This window comes from Xiphophorus hellerii, chromosome 17, assembly GCF_003331165.1.
Source record: "Xiphophorus hellerii strain 12219 chromosome 17, Xiphophorus_hellerii-4.1, whole genome shotgun sequence".
NCBI classification, from domain to species: Eukaryota; Metazoa; Chordata; class Actinopteri; order Cyprinodontiformes; family Poeciliidae; genus Xiphophorus; species Xiphophorus hellerii.
The window spans coordinates 16,770,464-16,794,359 of NC_045688.1; the positions used below are offsets into that span (position 1 = coordinate 16,770,464).

The 23,896-nt window shown below is 38.2% G+C and overlaps 2 protein-coding genes and 1 pseudogene across 3 annotated transcripts; all 3 read right to left on the reverse strand.

The window, feature by feature from the left end:
- Window positions 1–329: 329 nt before the first annotated feature.
- Window positions 330–9,260, reverse strand: LOC116737158 (NXPE family member 3-like; the record flags this gene model as incomplete). Its single annotated transcript, XM_032590169.1, has 8 exons — window positions 330–1,089; window positions 1,169–1,393; window positions 1,508–1,540; window positions 1,720–1,793; window positions 7,719–7,862; window positions 7,996–8,074; window positions 8,155–8,283; window positions 9,086–9,260. Coding segments are annotated over 8 exons (1,416 nt in total), but the record flags the coding sequence as incomplete, so codon positions are not given.
- LOC116736446 (NXPE family member 3-like) lies at window positions 6,577–8,262 on the reverse strand (annotated as a pseudogene).
- Window positions 9,261–13,764: 4,504 nt separating the features above from the next.
- Window positions 13,765–22,182, reverse strand: LOC116736441 (NXPE family member 3-like). 2 transcript variants are annotated; one of them, XM_032588889.1, is made up of 8 exons: window positions 22,069–22,182; window positions 17,186–17,338; window positions 16,400–16,861; window positions 15,675–15,970; window positions 15,452–15,522; window positions 14,956–14,988; window positions 14,662–14,850; window positions 13,765–14,580 (listed from the first exon to the last, which is right to left on the reverse strand). In XM_032588889.1, exons 2-8 carry the CDS (start codon window positions 17,318–17,320, stop codon window positions 14,006–14,008), a joined length of 1,761 nt encoding a protein of 586 aa, XP_032444780.1. In that variant the 5' UTR covers window positions 17,321–17,338; window positions 22,069–22,182; the 3' UTR covers window positions 13,765–14,005. The 2 variants fall into 2 exon arrangements, with proteins under 2 accessions (XP_032444780.1, XP_032444781.1); XM_032588890.1 differs by lacking the exon at window positions 14,956–14,988.
- Between the last annotated feature and the right edge of the window lie 1,714 nt (window positions 22,183–23,896).

Here is a 23,896-nt window from a genome sequence, read left to right on the forward strand (position 1 = left end):
TCCTTCTTGCTGTGAGGCAACAGGGCTAACAACTCTACTACTTTGCAGCCCAGATTAGAAAATAAATCTACAAATTGTTCAAAATTGTGCAAGCAGTCCTTGTCAAAAATAATAACAGTTGTGTGATAGTTACACTCCCCAAAAAACTTGATTCAAATCATGAAATGTCTATCATATTAATGTGGCATTTGTACCCATAATGAATGCCTGTAAATTTATGAACAAAACTGTAGGTGTGAAATTTTCTATAATTTTACATTCAACCCTTTAACTTATTGCCTCAGCATCAATAACTTAATAAGTGAAATTAAATGTAGAAATTCAAAAGATTTCTGATGGTGATGGACATTTTAATTACCATTACTTCGGTGTAATCTCAATTTAAGCTAATATTGTTTCTAGTGACTTAAGTTAGATTTTATTAGTCGGCTTGGGAAATGTTTTTTCATAGAACTGTATCCGTTCACAGACAATGTTCACCAGAGAAGACAACAGAAAACACATTCAAGAAAGTCCAAACTCCCTTAGTTCTTTATAAATTCTCTGTTTTGGGGCATATGTAAGACAAAACAACAGCTATCATGTTCTTAACTATGGGAGGTTGTGGATGGAGGCTGTGCGGCAGGTGGTGGGCTATAGACATCTCCCAGGCGTCCACTAGTTTGACTTTTACTCTTTTAAATATTGCCCTGAGGACCTTGTCACGCTGTAGCGAATACCAGTCGCTGTTGGTCAGAGTCTCGTACAGCGTCAGCGCTTTGGGGTTCGCAGTCCTGATGATGACTAGAGTATCTGGAGACCTGCTCAACAGCCGCACCACCGCTTTCCGAATGTTCAGCAGACGTCGGATGTAGACCTCAATGGGGAAAGTGCTGAAGTGAGACCAGATGCCGATAACGACAACCGTATTGGTTCCCCCAACCACACGGTCCAGTTCGTTGGCAATATAATGGAGATTACTGATAGGGATGATGCGAAAACGGATAGGAGGGCCGTGGCTGCGGAACGTCAATAAAATGTTGTTTGCGTAATCCAAAGCCAGGAACGGTCCGGTTTGATTGGAACTCCGCAGGTCAAACTCCTTGAGATCTGAGGCAAAGAGAACAGAAGAGGCAGCAATGTGAATCAGTTTAAACCCTAATGTCAGACATTTGTAATGGACACATACCTGGTAGCGATTGGTTTAAATATTCAAACCACTGTCTAATGGTGGAGTCTCCATACAGGTGGAGTGCTTTGTTTTTCAGACACTGGCTGATTGCTGTGATGGTGTTAAACTGGTGAACTGTGGTGCCATCTAGTGACCGCCAAGCACCCTGGTAGTAATAACCAGAGGGGCTAGACTGCATAGTTTGTTTTACTCCACCAGAAAAGGCCCAAGGGAAGTTGAAATCTAAATAAATAGAAGCCAAAACAAAAGAATAATTATAAACATGATTTAAAAATTCCTACATGTCAAATTGTCAGAAGACTGGATGTTTGCAAGCATTACTTCTTATAACCTTACCTGATCTGTAAAAGTAATCAAATTGACTCCGAACTGGAAGAAGAAGAAAGAATTGGAAGTAGGTAGATTAATTAGTTTTTGATTGCAGATTAATACTCATTATGGACAATCTGCAGACAGACGAGTTCACCTAACTTTTTTTTTCCTCATGCCATGCCTGCCATGTATTCAGCAGTAGTGACATTACGAAGGTGGCGGTAAAAATGTACTACCTTGGACGTGTGCAGGTCCTGAAGCCGGAATGGAGACCTTCAGGTTGATGGCACTAACACAAAGATGAACAACATGTCAACACATTCAGCGAAATAAACAAAAACTATTTGTTTAACTTTAGAAAAGTCAAACAAATGTTTACTAAAAGTTTTTTTGTACGAGTCAGACTGAACTAGACGGCAGTTGCCCAAACTGGCAAAATTGTCCTGGGACGTTAAGACTATTAGGTTTCATTTGTGTTTGAGCTTTGATCACTTCCATGTTATTTATTATTATAATTATGCCTTACTGTGTGTAGATTCATTAATACTATTTTAAAGATCTTGGGGTATCTGTTTATTCCTTTGAGTTTAGATTTACTTATTTATTCTTTCTTTCTGTTTCTTGTGTTTTTTGAATATAAAGCTTATTTGTCAGGGGTTTTCCTTTGGTGCCAAATCCTCTAACTTCCTGTTCGTTCCCTACGGTGTTGATTCGTTGTCCATCATTTGTCTCTGCCTGTTTGCCTTCTTCTCACAGCTGCATGTGTGGAATTAAAGCACTTATAAAGTATTTTAAAAAACACGAAGTTGGCCGGGAGAATTTTATTCATTTATTTATTTATATTAAACAAGGGTATGGAAGATAGGGTGAGTTAAACTTGTGGTTACACCTCCGTCCAGTTGGTGGCAGTAATACACAAAGTACTGCAGAAGAAGAAGATTGTTTCTTCTTTGATTGTTTTCAGATGTTGCTAAGGGAGTAGTTTTAAAGTTATACAATAAAATATGGGAACAAGGTGTATTCCCCTCTAGCTGGAAACATTCAGTTGTTGTACCAATAGTAAAGCCAGGTAAGGATAAAGTGGAGGTAAAAAGTTATAGGCCTATTGCGCTTACATCTAATTTATGTAAGTTGATGGAGAGAATGATAACTAAGAAATTAATGTATGAAATGGAAAAAAGAGGTCTTTTATCTCCTTATCAGAGTGGTTTTAGGAGTGGACGGACAACTGTAGATCCAATTGTTTGTTTAGAAAATGAAATAAGAAAGGCTCAGGTAAATAAAGAAATTCTCTTGGCTACATTTTTTGATATTGAAAAAACATATGATATGCTTTGGAAGGAAGGTTTATTAATTAAGATGGATAAAATGGGAATAAAAGGGAAATGTTTAATTGGATTAAGGACTTTTTAAAGAATAGAACAATAGAAGTAAGAGTTGGGGTAAATTATTCAAATATTTATGCTATGCAAAATGGAACTCCACAAGGTAGTGTATGTAGTCCATTGCTTTTTAATATAATGATTAATGATATTTTTGATACCATAGATTTTAGAATTAGTAAAGCATTATATGCAGATGATGGGGCATTATGGGTGAGAAGAGGCAATATTAGTGATTTAAAAAACAGAATGCAACCAGCAATTAATAAGGTTGAAAGATGGTCACATGAATGGGGGTTTCATTTGTCTGTTGAGACACAAGTAATATGTTTTTCAAGGAAAAGGGTTAATCCTACAGTAGATCTTAGACTATATGGGCATAAATTGAAGCAGGTAAATATCGTAAGGTACCTAGGAGTATGGTTTGATGTAAAACTTTCATTTAAGATACATATACAAAAGATTATTGATAAATGTAAAAAAGGCATTAATATTTTGAGATGTCTGTCTGGGAATGATAGGGGGCGACAAGCACATCTTTAAAAAGATTGTATGATGTTTTAATTCGATCTGTGTTGGACTATGGATGTATTATTTATAAGTCAGCTGCAAATTCTTTGTTATTAGATTTAGATAGAATCCAAGCTAAAGCGCTTAAGATATGTTGTGGTGCTTTTAGAACATCTCCAATTCCTGCTCTTCAGGTGATAACTGGAGAAATGTCACTGGACTTAAGGCAGATGAAACTGTCAGCAAATTATTGGTTACAATTACAAGGACATGAGGAAAATCATCCTACTAAACAGGTATTCAGAGAATGTTGGGAGTATGGCCATAACATTTGGAGTTTTGGATGGGAAGGAAATATTTATGCAGATCAGTTGGGGATAAATAATATAGCATGCTGTAAAACTGTAATTAAATCTAAAATTGCTCCATGGTTATTTGAATTGTCAATAGTAAATTTAGAAACCAAAAAAAATAGAACAGTCATGTGGAGGTTTGTATCAAATTATTCAGCAGTATTTAGAAACAACGTATGAAAATATTACACAAATATATACAGATGCATCAAAAGAGGAAAATGGTAAAACAGGAGTAGCAGTTTATGTTCCGAAACAAAAAGTTTTTATAAAAAGAAGAACAACGGATAATTTATCAATTTTTTCAGCAGAAATGTTGGCAATTATTTTGGCATTACAATGGCTGCTGGAGGTGAAGCCCAGTAAGGAAGTTATCTGTTCAGATTCAATGTCTTGCTTAATCAGTATTATAAGTGGGAAATCTGAAAGCTGTCAAGATCTTTTAGATGAAGTTGGTTATTTGATATATGGTATAAAGCAACAAACGATAAGTATTCAATTCACATGGGTTCCAGCACATAAAGGAATTGCAGGTAATGAAAAAGTAGATAAGTTGGCTAAAGAAGCAGTTAAGGCAAGAGAAATTGAATATCATGTCCCACTAAGTAGAGCAGAAATAAAAGTAATTATTAAAGATAAAAATAAATAATATATGGCAGGAGAGATGGAATTTAGAAGAAAGAGGAAGGCATTTACATAAAATACAGAAGGAGGTAATCATAAGAAATAATAGCATAATGAATAGGAGAGAGGAAATATGGATAAACAGGTTGAGAATTGGGCATACTAGTTTAAATAGTGGTTTAAAAATAATAGGGAAACATCCATCAGGTGATTGTTGTTATTACAGAAGGAGTAGAACATGTGTTGATTTATTGTAGGAAATATATAAAAGAGAGGAAAGAACTGGAAAGGGTAATGGGAAATTCAGTAATTATGGCTAATTTATTAGGGAAGCATTGATCACATTACATAATTCAAGCACTTATTAAATATTTAAAAGATACAAAATTAGCTGAGAGGATTTAGTATGTATGTGTGTGTGAGTGTATAAGCATGAATATAATTTAGTTATTTTTTTTATTTGGAGGTGAATAGTAAAAATTAATTTCTGAAGTTACATCTCCGTCCAGTTGATGGCGGTAATGCACAAAGTCTGTAAACTGCCATGAAATTCAACAGAAGAAGAAGCTCGTGTGTGTGTGTGTGTGTGTGGGGGTGTGTGTGTGTGTGTGTGGGAGGGGGTTGGGGGGGGGTGTCAAAAGTCACAAATGAAGGTCATCAGAAGAATCTGGAACTGGTGGCTGATGGTGTTTTTTGTGTTCACCTTGTTGATCCTTGACCTCACAGTTCACACAATGACTTGGGTAGATCATAAATTATGAAAACTATTGTTGAGGAAAAATGATTATTTTAGTGCTTAATACAGTTAATCTTACGGCATGTGTAAAAGGTATATTGAACATTCTTATTTTGAACAAATTTCTTAATTTTGAACAGGTTTGTGTTAAGGATTTAAAACTAAACTATTGATGGGTACGTATTCAAAGTACAGGAACCAAATGCAGATCAAAGGGGATCTCTCAATGAGGCTCCTGTTGTGTTATCAGAGGACAGGAGGCCATAAAATTAGCATCTCCTGCAGGGCAGTATCACTTGAGCCTGGAGGAGAGAAGTCTGTTTGGTTCACAGAAGATCAAAAGCCTTCCAGAACCAACATCTGGGATGGTGTAAAACTGAATACAACATAGAATGTTGAAACCACTAACATTTAATTTCTAAGACATTTTTCTAAGTACTAATAGCATGTTTTTAACGAAGATTGTATTATCTAATTTTAGAACTACTAATCTAGTAAATGATGAATGTATTTGAAAATTGTACTATCTGTAACAATATCAGAATCAAATGGAAATTGTTTGAATGAAAATGTTTTGTTTAGTATTAGAGAATTGCTCAGGATTTATGCTAAATGGGGTTTTGGAAAATGATTGTGTTAACTTGTATACTTAGGATTGAATATTATGTTTCATAGGTTAGAAAAGGAATTATACCTCATTTTGTTCTGTTGATTTTATGTGTTATTTTTGGCAAGACTCAATCTTTTGAGGTGCTGGGTGCAGAGGAGCAAAACTGGGTTTTGTGAAGATAACCTTTCCTTGAACCAAATTACTGGATTTAAGTTTGTCCTGAGAATTTATGTAAGGAGAGATAACGGGAGAGACTCCGGATTCCACAGGTATCTGTGAAATCTTATCTTATGTTTTTCTTTACCCAAATGACCGTAGAACCCAGAAGGCCAGGATGCAGCTGTTTGCTCTTTTGTTGAACCAGAGAGCAAAGGGCCTTTGATCTTTGGCGTAAATTAGGGGGAGTTCTAAGTTTTTCTGAGTGTCCAAGGTAGCTTCCAGTTGGTCAACCAGAGGTACGCCTTAATTGAATATATTAAAAAGGAAAGACACACCTTCAGTATAAGAGTTCGTGCACAGGAGTAATAATTCAGATAGCTGCCACTATTTTGCTTTTTTGCATCAGCTCTCTCCAAAGACACGTCTTTGCCTTTTCTTTGCCTTTTCTTTGTCTTTTCTTTCTCTATTTTTTTCCTGTCTCAGGTAAAGAATGTATATCTCTGTTCCTCTGCGGTTTTGTTGTTAATTCATACGTTGCTTTGTATGGGATTAAACTCTGTAATTCTGTGACGTCAACAAGCATTGTTGTTTTCCTTGTGGCCGCACGTCGCCCGCTGAGAGGTCCTGGGATCCAGAGGAAGAGAGAGCCAAACTTTTTTTCCAAAGTTAATTTATAAATTATTCTTCCTTAACACTATATAAAATGAATGATAAAGCACTATGCAAAACAGAAAGCCATTTTAATAGATTCAAAACAAAATATTTTTGCTCAAGACAAAAAAAAAAGAGAAAAAAAAATCAATCTCCTGTCCCGATTTCAGTCATGTCGCGTTGGGCAAAAGCAAAGCACAAACTCATTTAGAACAAGAAGCGGCCTTTGGGCGAAGCTGAGGCCGAGCTCAGAGGAGCTGCTCCATCTGTGAGACGATTGATGGAGAGAATAAGAAAGAAATGCATTGATTGTCAGATTTTGGCAGAACTGGTTCAACATGTTTGTTTGTCGCGACTCAAGCAGTGAAATTAAAACCCATCAGTTTCGAAGGGAGTGGCTGTTCAGCAGCATAGTTTATTCTGACTGACATGATATGAGCAAATAGTCAAGTTATGAAACCGCAGAGAACTGATTGATGCATGTCCAAATGGATTTTCAGTTTTTCTAATTTTTTTGCAATAAATATATATATACATATTCCAAAATACAAAATATTTAAATAATAATAATGTAATTTAATTTATAACAAAGGGATTAAGCCACTGTAACTTCATAAACACAACCCGCCCCCAAACCTCACTCATAACATTTGGCTTACAATAAGATGAGCAACATTATTATTCTAAAAGGAACATTTCTGTGGCAAACAAGTCAAGCGATTAATCTTGAATGATTGTTTCAAGATGTCTTATATTTTATATAAAAATGAAAAGGAACTGGGCAAGTTCCAGGCAAAAGCTGATGTTGGCTGTTTGAGTACTTAGTATAAGAAAGTATTTTTAATTTAAACATGCCAGTGTTAAATGTTCTTAGTCTACTTCTGTTTGCTTAATGATTTAGTCCATCATCTGAACTGTTGGTTGGCATTTCTTTTGTGCTCCAGATCGCACTGGAAATAGACTTTGACTGCATAGTTGCCTTTTTATGAGGTCCTTCCCTGCTTTTCAATTTTTTTTCCGACTGTTTGATTTAAAACTCTCAGCAGGGAGGCAACAACATCAATCACATTCTTTATTATGGGAGGCTGTGGGTGGAGGCTGTGTGGCAGGTGGTGGGCCAAGGTCATCTCCCAGGTATCCACCAGTTTCACATTCATCCCTTTAAATATTCTTCTGAGTATTTTGTCACGCTGTAAGGAAAACCAGTCACTGTTGGTCAGTCTCGTACAGGGACAGCGCTTTGGGGTTCGTGGTCCTGATGATGACCAGCGTACCTGGAGCTCTGGTCAACAGCCGCTCCACTGCCCTCCGTATGCTCAGCAGGCGCCGGATGTAGACCTCAGCGGGGAAAGTGCTGAAATGCGACCAGATGCCGATAACCACAACAGTGTTTGTGCCGCCAACCAAACCTTTCAGTTCACTGGTAATATAACGCATCTGACTGACTAACAGTTTAGTGAAACGAATGGGAGGGCCGTGGCACTGACACTAAGATGTTGTTTTTATAATCCAAGGCCAGGAAAGGTCCCGTTTGCTTTGGACTTTTCAAGTCAAACATCTTGAGATCTGAACGTTTGCACAGAACAGATTAGGCTGCGGCATGAAGCAGTTTCAGTTGTTGCTGGACATTCCTATTGTGCGTCTACCTGGTGTTGTTGAGATCAAATATTCAAACCACTGCCTGGCGGTGGAGCCTCCATACAGGTGGAGCACCTTCCCTTTCAGATACTGGCTGATTGCCGTGGCCTTGTTAAACTGACGGACTGTGGCGCCATCTAGTGTTCGCCACACACCCTGGTAGTAATAACCAGCAGGACCAGCAGGTCTTCATGTTTTCATTGGTTCCACCTGGAATGTAAATGGGGAAGATACAATCTTTAGGAAGGAACAGATACAGATAAAAAGAACAACAGAATAAAGAACAGAATAAATAGGTAAACATGTGGTAGAATGTTGATGCCGGAATGGAGACTTTCATATTGACGCCGCTACAGCAGAGCAAAGCAAATTGAAGGCAGACTGTCATGGAATGCTAAATCTTTGTCTTATCCACATTCTGTAGCAAATGTCACTTTTTCTGTCCCCCTGCTTTTCCTGCTCCATGTTGGGGTTTGTTGTGCCCTCAATATCCAGGGACACTGTGATTTCTGCGGCATTAGCACCAGGATGGGTCTCCTATTACAAATACTCAGGGTCAGAGGATAGACTCTTCTTAAAGACATGATGTACTATAAAGGTGCTGGAAAGAGTCTATATCCAGCACCACGTGTCACTTCTACAGCACGGAGAAAGACATTATTACTCCTTGTTTCTTCTGAGTTTTTTGTTTGTTTTTTTGTTTGTTTTGTATTTTTCGGTCTTTCAGATGATCAAGAAAACTTTTATGAAAACCTAAGAAAAAACATTTAAAACCATGTTTTCATTTATTAAGAGAAGGAATCAATCTGATCCATCCATTATTTGGTTAAAGATCTGATCAACAGAATATCTCAGGTGCAAATGTCTGCAATCCTCTCCTGAGTTTTATGTTGCAGGCAACACAGAGCTGGTTGAGAGAACACATAACATTACACTGACCTTTTAAAGAGCCGCTCTTCCAGGGTTTTATTCTTTGTCTGGATCCTATCAGGGTCACCCTGGTGACGCAGGTCAGTTTCTTTGGCTTGTAGCAGAACCAGGGCGCCCCCGTGTGGAGGTCAGTGTAGTTGCACAGCTTCTGTTTGGGAGCCTGGAGACACAATGGAAAACGAAATCAGGTTTCTGATTCTTGCCATCTGAAAACAACCTAAAAATGAATAATTTCCCTTCATTATGCAATAGGTCTATATGAAGAGGGTTTTTTTTTTCGTTTCCCATTATTTTGTCTTTTTAAAGCTGCTTGTTTAATGAAATTTTGTTGGCGGACTTTTATTATTACTTTTTTAAAATTATTTTATCATGAAATACAAACACACGCACAGAGGACAGCTCCACCAGCTCTTTCTCTTTCTCCTTGCTTTTTGACGTGTTGACAATTAAACCGCTCCTCTTTCTTTCTTTCTATGTCGGATTGGGACAGAAATAGAAAGACTTTATTATCAGCCGCTGCTAATAAAGCGTCATATCAGCCGAGAGAGCGGCGGCGATACTTAATTATAGGTAAAAAAAAAGTTTGGACACACAGTTGTGTCCAAACTTTTGGTCTGTACTGTATATATATATATATATTTTTGATTACCTGCTATAAACCCGCCCCCTGACTTTAGGTAAGGATTTTAAAAATTTTATGTATATTTTATGTACTTTTATTGAGGTCATGAATTGTAGACTACATGCAGCAGTCTGTGTCTGTGTCCTTGAAAAGCTTCTTTAGGGACAATAAAGTTTATCTTACCTTGTTTTAGAAGTGGTCACAGATAAGAAAAATAAACTCGTAAAGATGATAACGAAGGAATGTGTTGTAAAAAGTTCTGAAATAAATGCATTTGTTTTGGGGAAGGGGGGGTAAATTATTTTTGTGATATTTCATCTTAAATATTTATTTTTCATTGTTCTACTGCATCTGCCTTGCGTTTTGTTCCCAATGCAACAAGAACACACAGAGTTGATTGTTGTCTGTTTTTATTAAACTAAATGATTACAGAAAGGATGATTTGAAAGAAATGATGAAGGTTATGAAAAGGGTTAATCAATCTGTCAGTCAATCGGTTTTGTTTGTTTTTATATCAGATAAATTGATGAATACCGTTGGATTAATCTGTTTATTTTGTAAACAAAACATAAAAAATATATATATATTAATAGGTTGATTCTTTTTATGCGGCAACATTTCGGCTTCAGGACTTTTGAAGTAAAGTAATAATATTTTAAGATTTAAATATTTTGCTACAACAATGTTGAACAATAAGAAATAAATAATGGGCAAGCTCAGGGTTGGATAAATTCATACATGTGTTTTTTCTCACCATTGTCTCTGAACGTGTTCCACCCTTTTAGGGACATTTACATATAGACCACAAATAGTTAAACATGTACATTTTGATAAATAGTGACTTTTTCGTAAAAAGAATGTGTCCCTTTTACTATATAATATGTTTTATTCTTTAAATTGTAACACATCATGTAGCTACGAATCATTTATGTCTGTATTGTAAACAATAACTGTGTTTTTTTTGTGTGGTTTTTTTACCTATTATTACTGACAGTATAGAAAATATCAGTAATTTTAAAAACTTATACCTATATGTGCATTAATTGGTCTTTAATTCCCAACATGGCACAGAAAATTTCAGAGTACTTAATGTCTCTGTAATAATATTTAATTAAAGCAGATTTTCAAACAGGGTGGAATGGAACATCACACAGTGGATCGTATCATAACAGGGTGGAGAAATCAATGTCTCTGATTCTACAATCGGACAATTTTAATCGTAGGTGCAGGATTGCCTCTTTCAAGTCAAAGCCTGGCCAGAGTATTTGTCCTCGCTCTCTTTGTAAAAACAGGTGACATCCCTGTAGTGGATTTTGCCTTGACAGGTACTGGTGGATCCTCACTGCTCCCCACTAGGGGAACCTAGTGAAATGAAAACAGACAGATGTCTGTTAATACCTCAAACTACTTTGCAACACTATTCCATCATCTGACATTTTTATTTTACTTTAGATTACATTTCATCCTAATTTCCACCCTGTCTGGTTCATGAACCTAACAGGGTGGAACTTTTCTAACTAATCTACCTGCAGTTCTTTATGTGGTCAACATTTAGCTAGTTAACCTTCAACAGAATAACGAACCTTTAATGACTAAATCGAATTTAATGTTTTTTAAATTCTACTGAACAGACATTTTCCACGATCTATCTTAACAGGGTGGAACTTTAAGGTTTACTCATACATGTTTAACATATTTAAGATATAAAAAAAAAAGTAAGGAGATGGTGTCAGTTGAAGCTTACCTTGTTTTCCATGGTTGAGTTCACTTCAAAACCAATTGATGTCACTTCCATTAAATGGCCTTTATGGATTTTTAGTCTTTTTGAAGACAAAAAGGAAAAAAAGAATCACCCAATAATGAAGTTAAATAATAATTACATTTTAAAGTAAACAATAGTTTTCAGTGAAAAGTGTCATTATTGCAGGGAACTTGGTTGAGCTTTAGTAGAAGTACTGACTAATTTAGAACAAAAGTAATCGTATTTGCTTGAAACCTCCAAACGTTTGAAGAAAACAGTTTAAGTTAAGAAGGTTGGGGAAAGAAAGTGAAACTCACAATCAGTAGACTCCCCTCTAGTCCATGATAAAGTGGTCAAAATATTAAAAAACTTCAACTCTTAGATGACTGTCGAGTAAAAGGGAGGAAGACTAAAAATAATGTAACTTTTCTGTGTGGTTGTTTGGTTTACCTTTGTATTTTTCTCCATCGTCGTCCTCACTTTGTCCAATCCCCACAGCTGTTTGCAGATTGGTGTGTGTGGGCGTGAAGGGGTGGCCGTGTGTGTGTGTCTCCCTGCCTCTCTCTTCTCACAGGGTGTAACCAAGGAATGACTTGGACTTTGACTAGGCTGGGCTAACAACAAATTGATCAACACCTGGCACAGGTGTTCCACTACTTTAATAAAGACTCTACAACACACCATTCAAATTACGCGACATAAATGTTTACACACTTGGTGTACTGTTAGAGATAGTGGTTTTTTTTATGTGACGGTAAGGGGAAGAAAACCTTTGAACTGTTACTGTGATATAAAATAATATAAGGTCTCTTCCTCTAAACTCAATCTCAATAAACAAAATGACTGAATGGATATAAAAAAAAAAAGGTTTTATGTTTTACAACTAAGGTTGGGCAAGTTGCTATGATTTTTTTCCACAAGCCTCATTTTCTTTGGTGTCCTGTGCACAGTGTGTGATGCATGTGGCTGGTTTCAGATACAACTTGCAGTAATTTGCTTTTTCTTTAACAAACTTCTCCAGTTTTTATTATTTTAGCTCTTTAATGCCACACAGAAGGGGGTTGTGTTAGTAGCTGATTTTAGAAACAAGCAGTACGTTAGTGCCAAAGCCACACAGTCTGTGAAAGTATCTCTGCTGTAGTCTTGAGCGCAGAAAGTTACCCGGGTATTCCAACGACACACTGTCCGTCTGAATACCAAGGTAGTTATAGAGGCACACTTGTTGAAATGCAAACGTTCTCTCTCTTTGATAGAAACCTCTCCCCTTGTACTTAATCTTTGGACTCTAGCAATCAGTTTCCTCGTTCCGCGGGGCTTTCCAGAACTCGTCACAAGACTTCGAATCTCTTCGCTGCTTGTCTGGTTGCCGTCACGGTTACGAACTCTTCCCCTGAGTGGTCACTGCTCACTTGCCGGTTCCCGCCACACTGCAGAATGAACGTGGAGGGAACCCAACTTTTTACACCCAAAGGTTCTGCCAACTTGTGTTTATACACACCTAATCCTAGAGCTACTTCTCATCTGTCACCAGCTCCATTTCAGATTGTCCAATTATCACTCATTATCTGTTTCAGACCAGAACCACTTGCGTCTCCTCCCAGCAGTGAAACAAACAGCCTTTTCTTTTTGCAAAGACAGAAACTGACGACAAAAAGAATCGGCAATAACTGTGCCAAGCTAAAAGCCACTTGAAAGCCTTTGTATTGTGCTTTATGTAAAGTGTCAAAGAGTACAGTCTATGACTGATCCTTTCAATGCCATAGAAATTCCATGCTATGGGGTTGATCGCTGCACCATTCAAAAAAAATAGGAGGAACAACAAACTTGAGTGGGTTTCAGTAATGAAAATGAAGGGGTTTTTTTGTCTACAACAGTAAAATAATTTCAGATTACATTTCTGCTTCTTCAATTTCTGTTTCTTCCGCCTCCACTGCTACTGATCAGCATTCGACTGCTCTTAGCAATGCACGATGAGCAGAAAGTAGGAGGTGCAGCGGACAGGAGAGGTACAGAGTGCAAGTCACATAAAACCATCATGCCACTCTCTCTTTTTTTTCCTCTCTCTTTCAAGCATCTGACGTTTTTGACGCCATGTTCATTCACAGGTCTTTGCGAGTCTCCAGATTGAGGCATAATGCAATGGACCAATGGGAAGTAGGGGAAGGGAAACCAATGTTTTAACACAAGGGGGGGTGGGGCTATCTGCCAACTAACACTGAATGTAACCAGTACAATTACTTTTAGCAGGTTTAGAATATTTTCATTACTACATTTCTGATAGTAAATGAGACAGGGGTGGCTGAAAAGATTAAACATACATAGTTTAAAAAATAAATGTTTTTATTTACATCTAAATTTCAATATAAATATAGACTTCTTAAACATGAAAGAAGGCTTTCTTCAAAGCCTTCTTGGAGGCCATTTCATCCCAGTATCAAATTTCCTTCACCTACTTCTGTGTTGCTCATTTTTATTCCATCTTTGTAACAACTGGTTGATATTCCTTTAATGTGATATAGATGAAGTGTCACCAATCACCAGAAGTTACCCAATTACAGGTCCTATGCTACAACTTTGTTGCTTTTTTAAAGTTTCCTGCTGGAGAACATATGTGGGATAAAACAACATTTAGCATGTTTCTAATTATGGGAAGCTGTGGGTGGAGGTTGTGTGGCAGGTGGTGGGCCAAGGTCATCTCCCAGGCATCCACAAATCGGACATTGACCCCTTTAAATATTGTCCTGAGTATTTTGTCACGTTGAATTGAATACCAGTCACTGTTGGTCAGAGAATCGTAGAGGGACAGCGCTTTGGGGTTCGCGGTCCTGATGATGACCAGCGTACCTGGAGCTCTGGTCAACAGCCGCTCCACTGCCCTCCGTATGGTCAGCAGGCGCCGGATGTAGACCTCAACGGGGAACGTGCTGAAGTGCGACCAGATGCCAATAACTACAGCCGTGTTTTCACCTCCATCCACACCATCCAGTTCGTTGGCAATGTATCGTATCTGACTGATCCCCAATTTACCAAAGCGGATGGGAGGAGCGTGGCAGCGGAACGTCACTAAGGTGTTCTTTGCGTAATTCAAGGCCATAAAAGGTCCTGCCTGCGTTAGACTTTTCAGGTCAAACTTCTTTAGATCTGAAACCGTGAAAAAGAGCAGATTAGACAGTAGCATGAACCAATTTCAGTTGTTACTAGACATTTCTGTTGGGCGTCTACCTGGTGCTGCTGAGATTAAATATTCAAACCACTGCCTGATGGTGGAGTCTCCATACAGGTGGAGCACCTTGCCACTCAAACACTGGCTAATTGCTGAGTTGTTAGTAAGCTGGTGAACTGTGGAGCCATCTAGGGCTCGCCAAATACCCTGGTAATAATAACCAGCAGGTTGAGTGATCACACCTCGTCCTAAAGTCAGAAAGAAGGTTTTAAACATGAACCTTTAAAGAAGAAAATCAAGGCCAAAAACAATATTTTTAAAGACAGTTTGTTATAATATTCGATCAAATTTACCTGATGTGTTTGTGGAAACTGTTTCGTTCAGAACTGGAAGAAAATTATTTTTGAAAATTTAGTGACTTCATTATTATTATTATTATTATTATTATTATTATTATTATTATTATTTCAGCTTAAATAATAAGTATAATAATAATAACTAATAATAATAACTATTCTACAGTTGTTATGGGTCAGAATAAATACATGTTTATGGAAAATTAGGAAAAACACAAATATGCCAGTATAATTACAGACAGAACAAGTTCTTGCGACAAGGTAAACAGGTTAAACTCAAATCTAAATGTATCAAACACAGTCAGCCATAGAGTCGATTCCAAGTAGAGACAATAACATCTCTACTTTACATGTTATTTAACATGTAAATGATGAAATAACAGATCATATAAGGTGCTATGAGAAAGCCAGAATAATGTATCAAATGGAATAAATTTTTATTTCCCATTCTGTAATTTGTCAAGCAATCCATTGCCGTGTTGTAAACCTTTACCTTTCAGTTTGGGTAAAATAGTGATGTTTGAAGGCCCTGATGATTGAATGAAGACTTTCAAGTTGACACCCCTACAGCACACAACAGAAAATGTGTGTTTAGCAACATCATGTACATCATGTATTTAATAATATAATATTTACTATTACTGCCAGTCAATTTGTAAAAAAATATATATATATATTTTGCAAATAATTGAGTTGAAACCCGGTACTAACATTACCTTTGAAAGAGCTTTTCCTCCATGGGCTTTAGTTTCAGACTGAATCCTCCAGATGAGTGAATGAGCCAGTGTTCACATTTGAGTTTCTTTGGCTTGTAGCAGAACCAGGGCTCACCGGTGCGGATGTCGGTGAAGTTGCACAGTTTTTCCGGTGGCTCCTTGAGGCACACGTTGCAAGCAGTAGCTTCAGTGACTGAGCCAGCGCGGAAGTTGCCTTTTAAATAAATTCTGCCAGGGTTCTGCTGGGTGATTCTTTCCAGCACAGTGACCGCCTCGCTGGGATGGACCAGGGTCACCTTTTTGAAAAGAGCCGGAAAAAAGTCCTATGACATAAAATGAAGTATCTGCAATACTTGTAAGTACAATCTGGTGTTTCTGGTTTAGGTACGTAGCATTGTCCTTGTGGTCTGCCACAGGGACAGACACCCCAGCTCTCGCCCAATGGCTGCTGGAGAATGGAGAATAGCACATGACCCCTCCAAGTATAGTCTGCTTTATATGATGGAGAGACACATTTGTCCTCCTCAGGTGCTTCTCTTGTGTTTTGTCGTCTCTCCCTATGTTTATGTTATTCCCTCTGATCCGAACTTGTTGTAGGTTGGAAATAAAGTCACCCAAACATGAGATTGTCTGTTTCCTCTTATCACAAATCATTAAAAAGGTTAATTTAGTTAAGAGTTAGGACACATTACTGGTACGCTCATCAAGAAATGTTTTAGTCTCACCTCAACCTGTGCGCTTCCTTCCCAGAGTAAAGAGAATTCAGCAGTGTAAGAGCCATTGCGATGATCCAACACTCGCCCTGCAACGCCTGCAAAAAGAGTCGGGTTGTGCAGCCGAGCGAGCAGAACATCTCCTCCTGACGACTTGCGGCGGCCGTGGAAGTCAGCGATTTGTATCAGGACCTCCAGCTGATCCCCTACTCGCCAACTTCCTCTGTCGTTTCTTGGCAGAATGGTGAAGGTGCTGTGAGCTGGACCACTGCTGTCATTCAGAGAGAAGTTAGGCGGGAGAGAAGGAGTTTCAGGCCAGGTGATGGACTCCTTCAACAGTTCTGCCTCCAGAATGTCCTCTGGTAACACAGAGTGGAAGGAGCAGATGTTGGCTGGCTCTGGAGGCTCAGTGGGACGTTTTGACGTTGTGGTGTTGGGTGTTGGAGCCTTAGTGGTGGGGACGCTCATCTTTAACTAGAGGAAAGTTTAGAGACCAAAGGTTTATCAAGAGTAATGAAGAAAACGCTTGACTTATCTTAGTGTGATTCACTTTTTGAGTAAAACACTGGCAGCTGTGTTTGCCAGAATTTCATTGTAAAAGTACAGTAAAATCCATATTTCTACAGTAAAACTGCTGCCTGTATTTTACTGTAAATTAAAGACTTTTTTAACAGTGTACAATCAGAGATGATGGTTTACTTGTTCATACAATCTTTTCATTGTATGAAAAGTTGTATTTTATCAGCCGTATATCCTTAAGCAGTTGGAGTAAGTATTTTAAAGACGACAAGTACTCACCTCTGATAACCTGCAGGTTATGTGATCAGTGATGTTTTCACTGTAAAACATGACCCATAAAACAAGGCAGGCCAAGAACAGGAAGATCCAACCGTACTTCAGAGGAAAACGTTTTCTGAACGTCTGGCCTTCCATGACAAATGACGACTTGCCCTGTGTTAAAAGACGAAATAAAATTAAAAAAACACTGAGGTTTCTGATTGTTAATTCTGAGTTTTTAAATTAAATGAACGATTTTATCTTTCTTTTATTCATCATTTGAGAATAAATGAAAGAAGTTTTTTGGGGATGACGTATACCTTTGTCCTTTCTAGTTGCCTCAAACTGCTAGTATGAAGTCATATTTGGTTTAATTAAATACCAAAACAACCCGCTCGTCACAAGTTTAATGTCAGCAAAAAATTTACAAATGTTTATTTCATTTACTTTTTGTTGTGTCTATTTTATCCACGAGGGGAATGGCGTTTTCAGTAGATGAAAAGGGGGGTGGAGGAGATTTATATTACATTGCTGTACATCAAAAAGTTCAGATAGAATCAAAAGTGATGTTTTCCATGTGAACTTCTGTGCTACTGATGAGCTAATTAATAAGCAAGACAAAACTCTTACAAATCTATAACTTACATAATCCTCAGTTAATCCTAATTGTACATCTGAAAGACTAAAAGATTCAATTTTAGGCAGTTTTATATGATAAGTATAGTAACTGACAGTTTAAAGTGGATTACTGTGGGTCTCGTTTATGGTAATGCCGGCAGGATTTTTTTAACACCACAGAAAAATTGTTTGGTTTTTTGCAATATCAAATGATGACGTAATTTAATCGAGTCTGACCTGCGCTGCACGAAGCAGTGTACAAATGCTATTGAAATAAAAAAAAGTAGCTGGTCAACTGCTCAACAGTCTTTACTTGACTGAATTTCACAGAATCAGCCCATCTCTGCGAGAAGGGAAGGATATACAGTATATAGTCTCTGCGGTGGTTTGACCGCTGCAGCTTCCGTACCCGTTTTCTGACTTCCCGGACCTCAGCTACGGAAAAGCCGCGACACATTGCGGTCATCGGCCGGTTCGACCTGAAACAGACCCGCCCCTGTTGACCAATGATTTTTAAGACTTCATATAAATTTTGGGAACTATTTATTTAGGTATTTATTTCTGCTAATGGATCTATGCAGAAATGGTTTTAAGTTGAAATGTAATCCGATAGGCAGTGTCTGTTTCCTTTGGAACAACAAAGTTTGTCTTATTTTTATGAGCATTATAAATAAAGCGCTTCCATTGTTCACAGTCATAGCAAGAATCCTAATCAAAAGTGGTCTAACAACATCTTTGGAAATAAATGTAAGATTTTTTTTTCCCATTATTTTGATGATCTCATCCTAAATATTTAACCCTTTTGGTTGTTTACTGCATCTTCCTTGCATTTTGCTACCAATAAGGACATTCAAAGTTGACTGTTTTTTATATATATATTTAGCTAACAAAAAATTTCTAGAAAAGACTGTTTGACAGAAATCATGAATACTGTAAAAATGATTAAGTAGTTTTAATCCAATAAAGTGTCATTTCTGCTCCGGGAGACGTTGAGCTTGGCGTGATCTGTTTGCTCCCTAAATCAGTATTTTCTAGAAAATGGAGACACTTTTGTTCAAGGTTTCTGTTCGTCTCATATCAGATGGACAACAAAAGCGAACGCTGTTGGTTTCATCTGTTTGAGTCATAATGAAAACAAAACATTTAAACCGGATTACATTTAAACATTTTTCCTTAAAATATTTTTTTTCTTCTATAAGTGTAGTTATCACAGTGAACTTGATTTAACTTCGGTAGAAAGTTCTGGACCAGGCGACACATATCTCGAACGTGCCATGAAAGACGACGTCTGCGAGGAGAGAGAGGCGGATCTGGCAGCTGAATCTGACCATTTTCAAGGCGCTTCTTATCGATTTCTCGGTAAAAAAACAAACAAACAACATACAAAAAAACAACTTGTATAATCATGTCAAGGTTGTAAAGTTCAGTTTAATTGGCAGCTGGTGTTTACAAAATTATAAAAAATAATAATAAAAAGTCAATAAATAAACGAGGTCTTCTTACGCTGTTTTGTGTTGTTATTTTAAACGCCAAGAGAATCTGTCTTTTTTCAAACTTTTGTCACTGAAGTGACAAAAGTTCTTCTCTTCTGGAAGGATTACCAACCGTCCCTGCACGGCCAACAACCCCCGAAAGCTGCACCACATCTCTCTCTTCTCAGGACTTTATCAATCTGTTTAATTTCTGATCTCTGCAACACACACACACACAAGAACACACCCCCACCCCCACACGCACAGTATGTACAGTCCAGTCCGTACTTCTGGAGTTTTCTGAAGAAGTAGGAGAGTGTGTGTGTGGGCGTGTGTGTGTGTGCGCGTGCGTTTGTTTCTATTACCTTGTGGGAACCATTGTCCTGACATACGTTGTGGGGACATACTGCTACTTATGGGGACCGAAGCCTGGTCCCCACAAGGGGAAACGCTGTTTTTATGGTCAGGGGTCAGATTTAGGACTAAGGTGTGAATTGAGTTTTAGTTAGGGTAAGGTTTAGGCTGTAAAAATGAATGAAAGTCAATGGAAAGTCCCCACAAAGATAGCTGCACAAACATGTGTGTACATAGATATTTTTTGCTTGTTTTTTTCTGCTCTGGGGTACATTGCGCCCTGGAGAACATTGCTGGAAACACAAAAGGAAAAACAAAAAGGGGCGTGCCGTGGTGGCTAGCGGTTAGCGCGACCCATATTTGGAGGCCTTGAGTCCTCGACTCCCGGACCCGACGACATTTGCCGCATATCTTACCCCGTTTCCTGTCAGTCTACTGTCATGTAAGGGACACTAGAGCCCACAAAAGACCCCCTGGAGGGGTAAAAAAAAAAGACCGATTCTCTTTGCGTTTAAATAACAACACAAAACAGCGTAAGAAGACCTCGTTTATTTATTGATTTTTACAATTTTGTAAACAACAGCTGCCGATTAAACTGAGCGTTACAACCTTGACTTGATTATATGAATAGGTTTTTTGTTGTTGTTGTTTTGTTTAAAAAAAATCGATCAGAAGCGCCGTGAAAACGGTCAGATCCGCCAGATCTTCCTCTCTGGCTGCAATGCGAGCCTGTCAATCAATTCGGTGGGTTTTTTTTTTGTTTTTTTTTTGGTCTCAATTCGTCCCGGAGTAAACAGTAAACATCCGTTACCTAGAGGACATTTTTTAGGGTCTACCATGCGCTGCGGTCTGGCTTAGATTTGATGATTGTCTGCTATTAAATGCACTGCGGTCATAAAGATTTGGTGGAAAATAATCTGGAAAAAAAACAAAAATGTTAAAAGTTGTCAGTGGGGAACATGTGCAGAAGGCAGCTTTGCACAGAGCATTCAGAGGGCGGAATGGACTTTATTCCATTTTCCAAACTGGAGTCTGGAAAAATGTAAACGAGGATAAATGTCTGCAGCCGATCAGAGAACAGCTGAAGACAGAGACGGTATTAAAACACCGAGTTTGTGTGAAGGTTTAGTCATCATGACGTCATTGGTGTGAACTCATCAGTAGCGGCTGAAATGGTTGTCCAACCGGGTGACCCGTCAGCTCTTCAGCTCACGCATGCGCACCCCCCCTTCCCACACACACACACACACAAAAAGCTCATAAACCTGCGATCCGCCAGAACCGCGCACACGATAAAAAAATAAAATAAAAAAAAGCTCTGGCAGGATCCAAGCGACCGCTCTGAGCACTACGGGAAGATTCATTCCTTCATTTTTAGCTTACAGAAAAAGGGCCAAGCCGCCAAATTTACAAAAACTAAACTGACCAATGAGATTTTACGCAACTCCACGGACTCACACAGACTCGCTTACAAGACGTTTTGACACAATACAGCTTTTTTTTCTTTCTCCTAAATGTTAATAGTAAAGAGGGTTAGATAATAATAATAGTAAAAAAATAAATAAAAATGATTCTTTTATGTTTTACTTAAAGGAAAATCTCAAGGTACACACAGTGCATACAGCTGCGGGCAGGGCAGGGCCGTAAATTGGGGGTGGGGAGACTTTATGAGGCCTTAAGTAGAATATAATTTAGCTGCCGCTTCCTGTGAGTTCCCCTACAGCAGGGCGTTAGATCTCTCTTTCAATAAATCCAGAAAAATAAAATGCTCTCAGTCAGGTTGCAAACCGTGCCATCAAAGCACTGCAGTAGAGTTGTAATTTAACTTATAAAATGTGAATATAGTGACAGTATGTTTTTTGTTTTTTAAACGCTGAGTTAGAAATTGTCATAATTAAAACCATGTTGTTGTTGTTCTACTGGTTTCCAGTAGTGTCCAGTAGACATGCTGGGAGTGAAACATCACACGCACAAACACACAGAATTATGGCCGTATAATACGCACAGAAACTCCACGTACGTCTCTAAAAGTCTTGCAGTACACACCCTGCAGTACGACACACACTGCACACATTTCTCATTCGCATATTCACACAGCTACGTTTCAAACGTGAAGATATTTATTCGCTAAAATGAACAAATCAGAAGGTTATGCATTCTGTATGCATTTTCACCGACAGTCACGTTTAAAAATATTTCTTCTTGTATTCTCATTGTACCCCACATGTCAATATTTAAATATGTCAATATTTTTAAAATAATGAGTTTTAGAGGGTTCTTATGCTAAAAAAAAAAAAAGCAGTCTTTTTGTAGCGCCAGTGCTATATGCTGAAAAATTTAACTAGGCAGATTTTAAAAACTTCAAATTTGAGATGATTGACGTTGTGGGTCCAAAGAGCAGAAGAAAACGACCAGCTAAGAATAATAACTTTTCTCGTCTTTTTTTTTTGTTTTGTTTACCTTTGTATTTTTCTCTATCGTCGTCCTCACTTGGTGAAATCCGCAGAGCTGTGTGGAGATGTGTGTGTGTGTGTGTGTGTGTGTGTGTGTGCGTGTTTTCCTGCCTCTCTCTTCTCACAAGGTGTTACCAGGAATGGACTGGAGCTATAAAAAAAAAAAAAACTTGGACTTTGACTCAACTGGACCAACAACTAAAAATGTATCAACACATGGCACAGGTGTTCCACTACTTTAATCATGACTTTACGACACACACCATTCAAATTAAGCGGCATATTTCTGTGCTTAAACACTCCTGGTGCTGTTAGGGATGTTGTCTTTTTCTGAGGGTGGTACAAAAATAAAAGACGGTTTGTGCTGCAAGATTAAGACGGTGTGATCTAAGGCTCAGGCAAATATTTTTATGTTTCATCTTATAATAATAGGGGGAGTATTATGTAAAATCAAAAGCATACCTGATGTCGTTGCCTTTATTCTTTAATGCATATTTGAGAAATCCTTTAATCGCCTCCCTGATCCATGTGAAGTTCCATCATGAGGTATTTGTTTATTCCACCTGCTGCCAAAGTTCAATAGCCTATGGCATAAACTTAATCTGAGTTTGTTAACGTGTTTGATTAAGGCTGGGTCTGGGTAAAGCAACAAGGAGAGGGAACAATAAAAAGGTGTAACTTGGCCATTAACAGATTTTGGAAAAGTTCTGCTGTTTTAAACAGCAGACACAGCTGGTTGAAGTTCAGACGTTACGGGGGAAACTTGTTATGGATGTCCTTCTGCCTGAAGTAAATCATAACACCTTTTTCTGACATAAGGTTCAGTAGCCTACCTTATTTGCATGCATTCAAAGTAGGCTAAAGTTCATGCCTACCTAGAATAGGCATGAATTTCAGGTGTGTACTTGGTGAATACACCTGAAAACAACAGGTATCCAGGTGTATGTTATGAAGTAAGCGGAGCAGCGCCTTGGTTTATAACAATGCTTCTCAATTTCATGCCTTACATGTTTTAGTTGTTTCCCTTTCTGCCAATCAAACACAACAACAAAGGAGAGTGAATACTGACACCCTTTTTGATTTCTTCACCCAGGACAAAGGGCAGATTCTACATCTTGAGGTGAGTTTAAAAACTAACACTGGCCAGAAAATGATAAATAACTTTAGTAAAGTGTTTTTTTTGTTGTTTTTTTCACTCAATATTTCTGCATTACTTTGTATCCATTTACAGGCGGCCATCGCAGGAAATGTTTCGTCTCCTTGGGCAGCGTCAAAGGACGGGGGGTCGACATCTTCGTTAAAGACGATGAGCAGCTGGCGTCCTGACCCCAATCTGTACCTGGAGATCAATGACTTATATCAAGAACAACTGTCAGCTGTCCAGCCAGAATAATACCAACACTCTTGATGGTAACAGAAACAGACTGTCAATTTAGAAGGTGCTTAGTGACATTTGACCAAATATTAGTCTGCATTTATGTATATATTTGTGTATAATTTTAACAATGAACAAATTCCACCCATTTGTCTAAACGTGTTTATCCCAACAGGGTTGCTGGTGCCTGTTTTTTGCGGCCACCAGGCAATGTCCACCCTGGACAGGTCATCTAGCGATCACAGGACAACACAAAGACCTAGCATTATTTTTTATATACTTTTGACTGTGTGAGGAAGTCAGAGTACCTGGAAAGTTCCCTCAATGACTTTGTAGAAAGACTGCAGGCCAGAATTATTAAGCCCGAGTCCTTCTTGCTGTGAGGCAACAGGGCTAACAACTCTACTACTTTGCAGCCCAGATTAGAAAATAAATCTACAAATTGTTCAAAATTGTGCCA

What these genes read in the sequence shown, in the direction of transcription:
- LOC116736441 (XM_032588889.1), bottom strand. Translation starts at nt 17,320, where the DNA reads ATGGAAGGCCAGACGTTCAGAAAACGTTTTCCTCTGAAGTACGGTTGG. An exon ending in GAGGAAAAGCTCTTTCAAAG is followed by an intron (nt 15,523 to 15,674) that starts GTAATGTTAGTA and finishes TGTGTGCTGTAG; the next exon opens with GGGTGTCAACTTGAAAGTCT. An exon ending in TATTTTACCCAAACTGAAAG is followed by an intron (nt 14,989 to 15,451) that starts GTAAAGGTTTAC and finishes ATTTTCTTCCAG; the next exon opens with TTCTGAACGAAACAGTTTCC.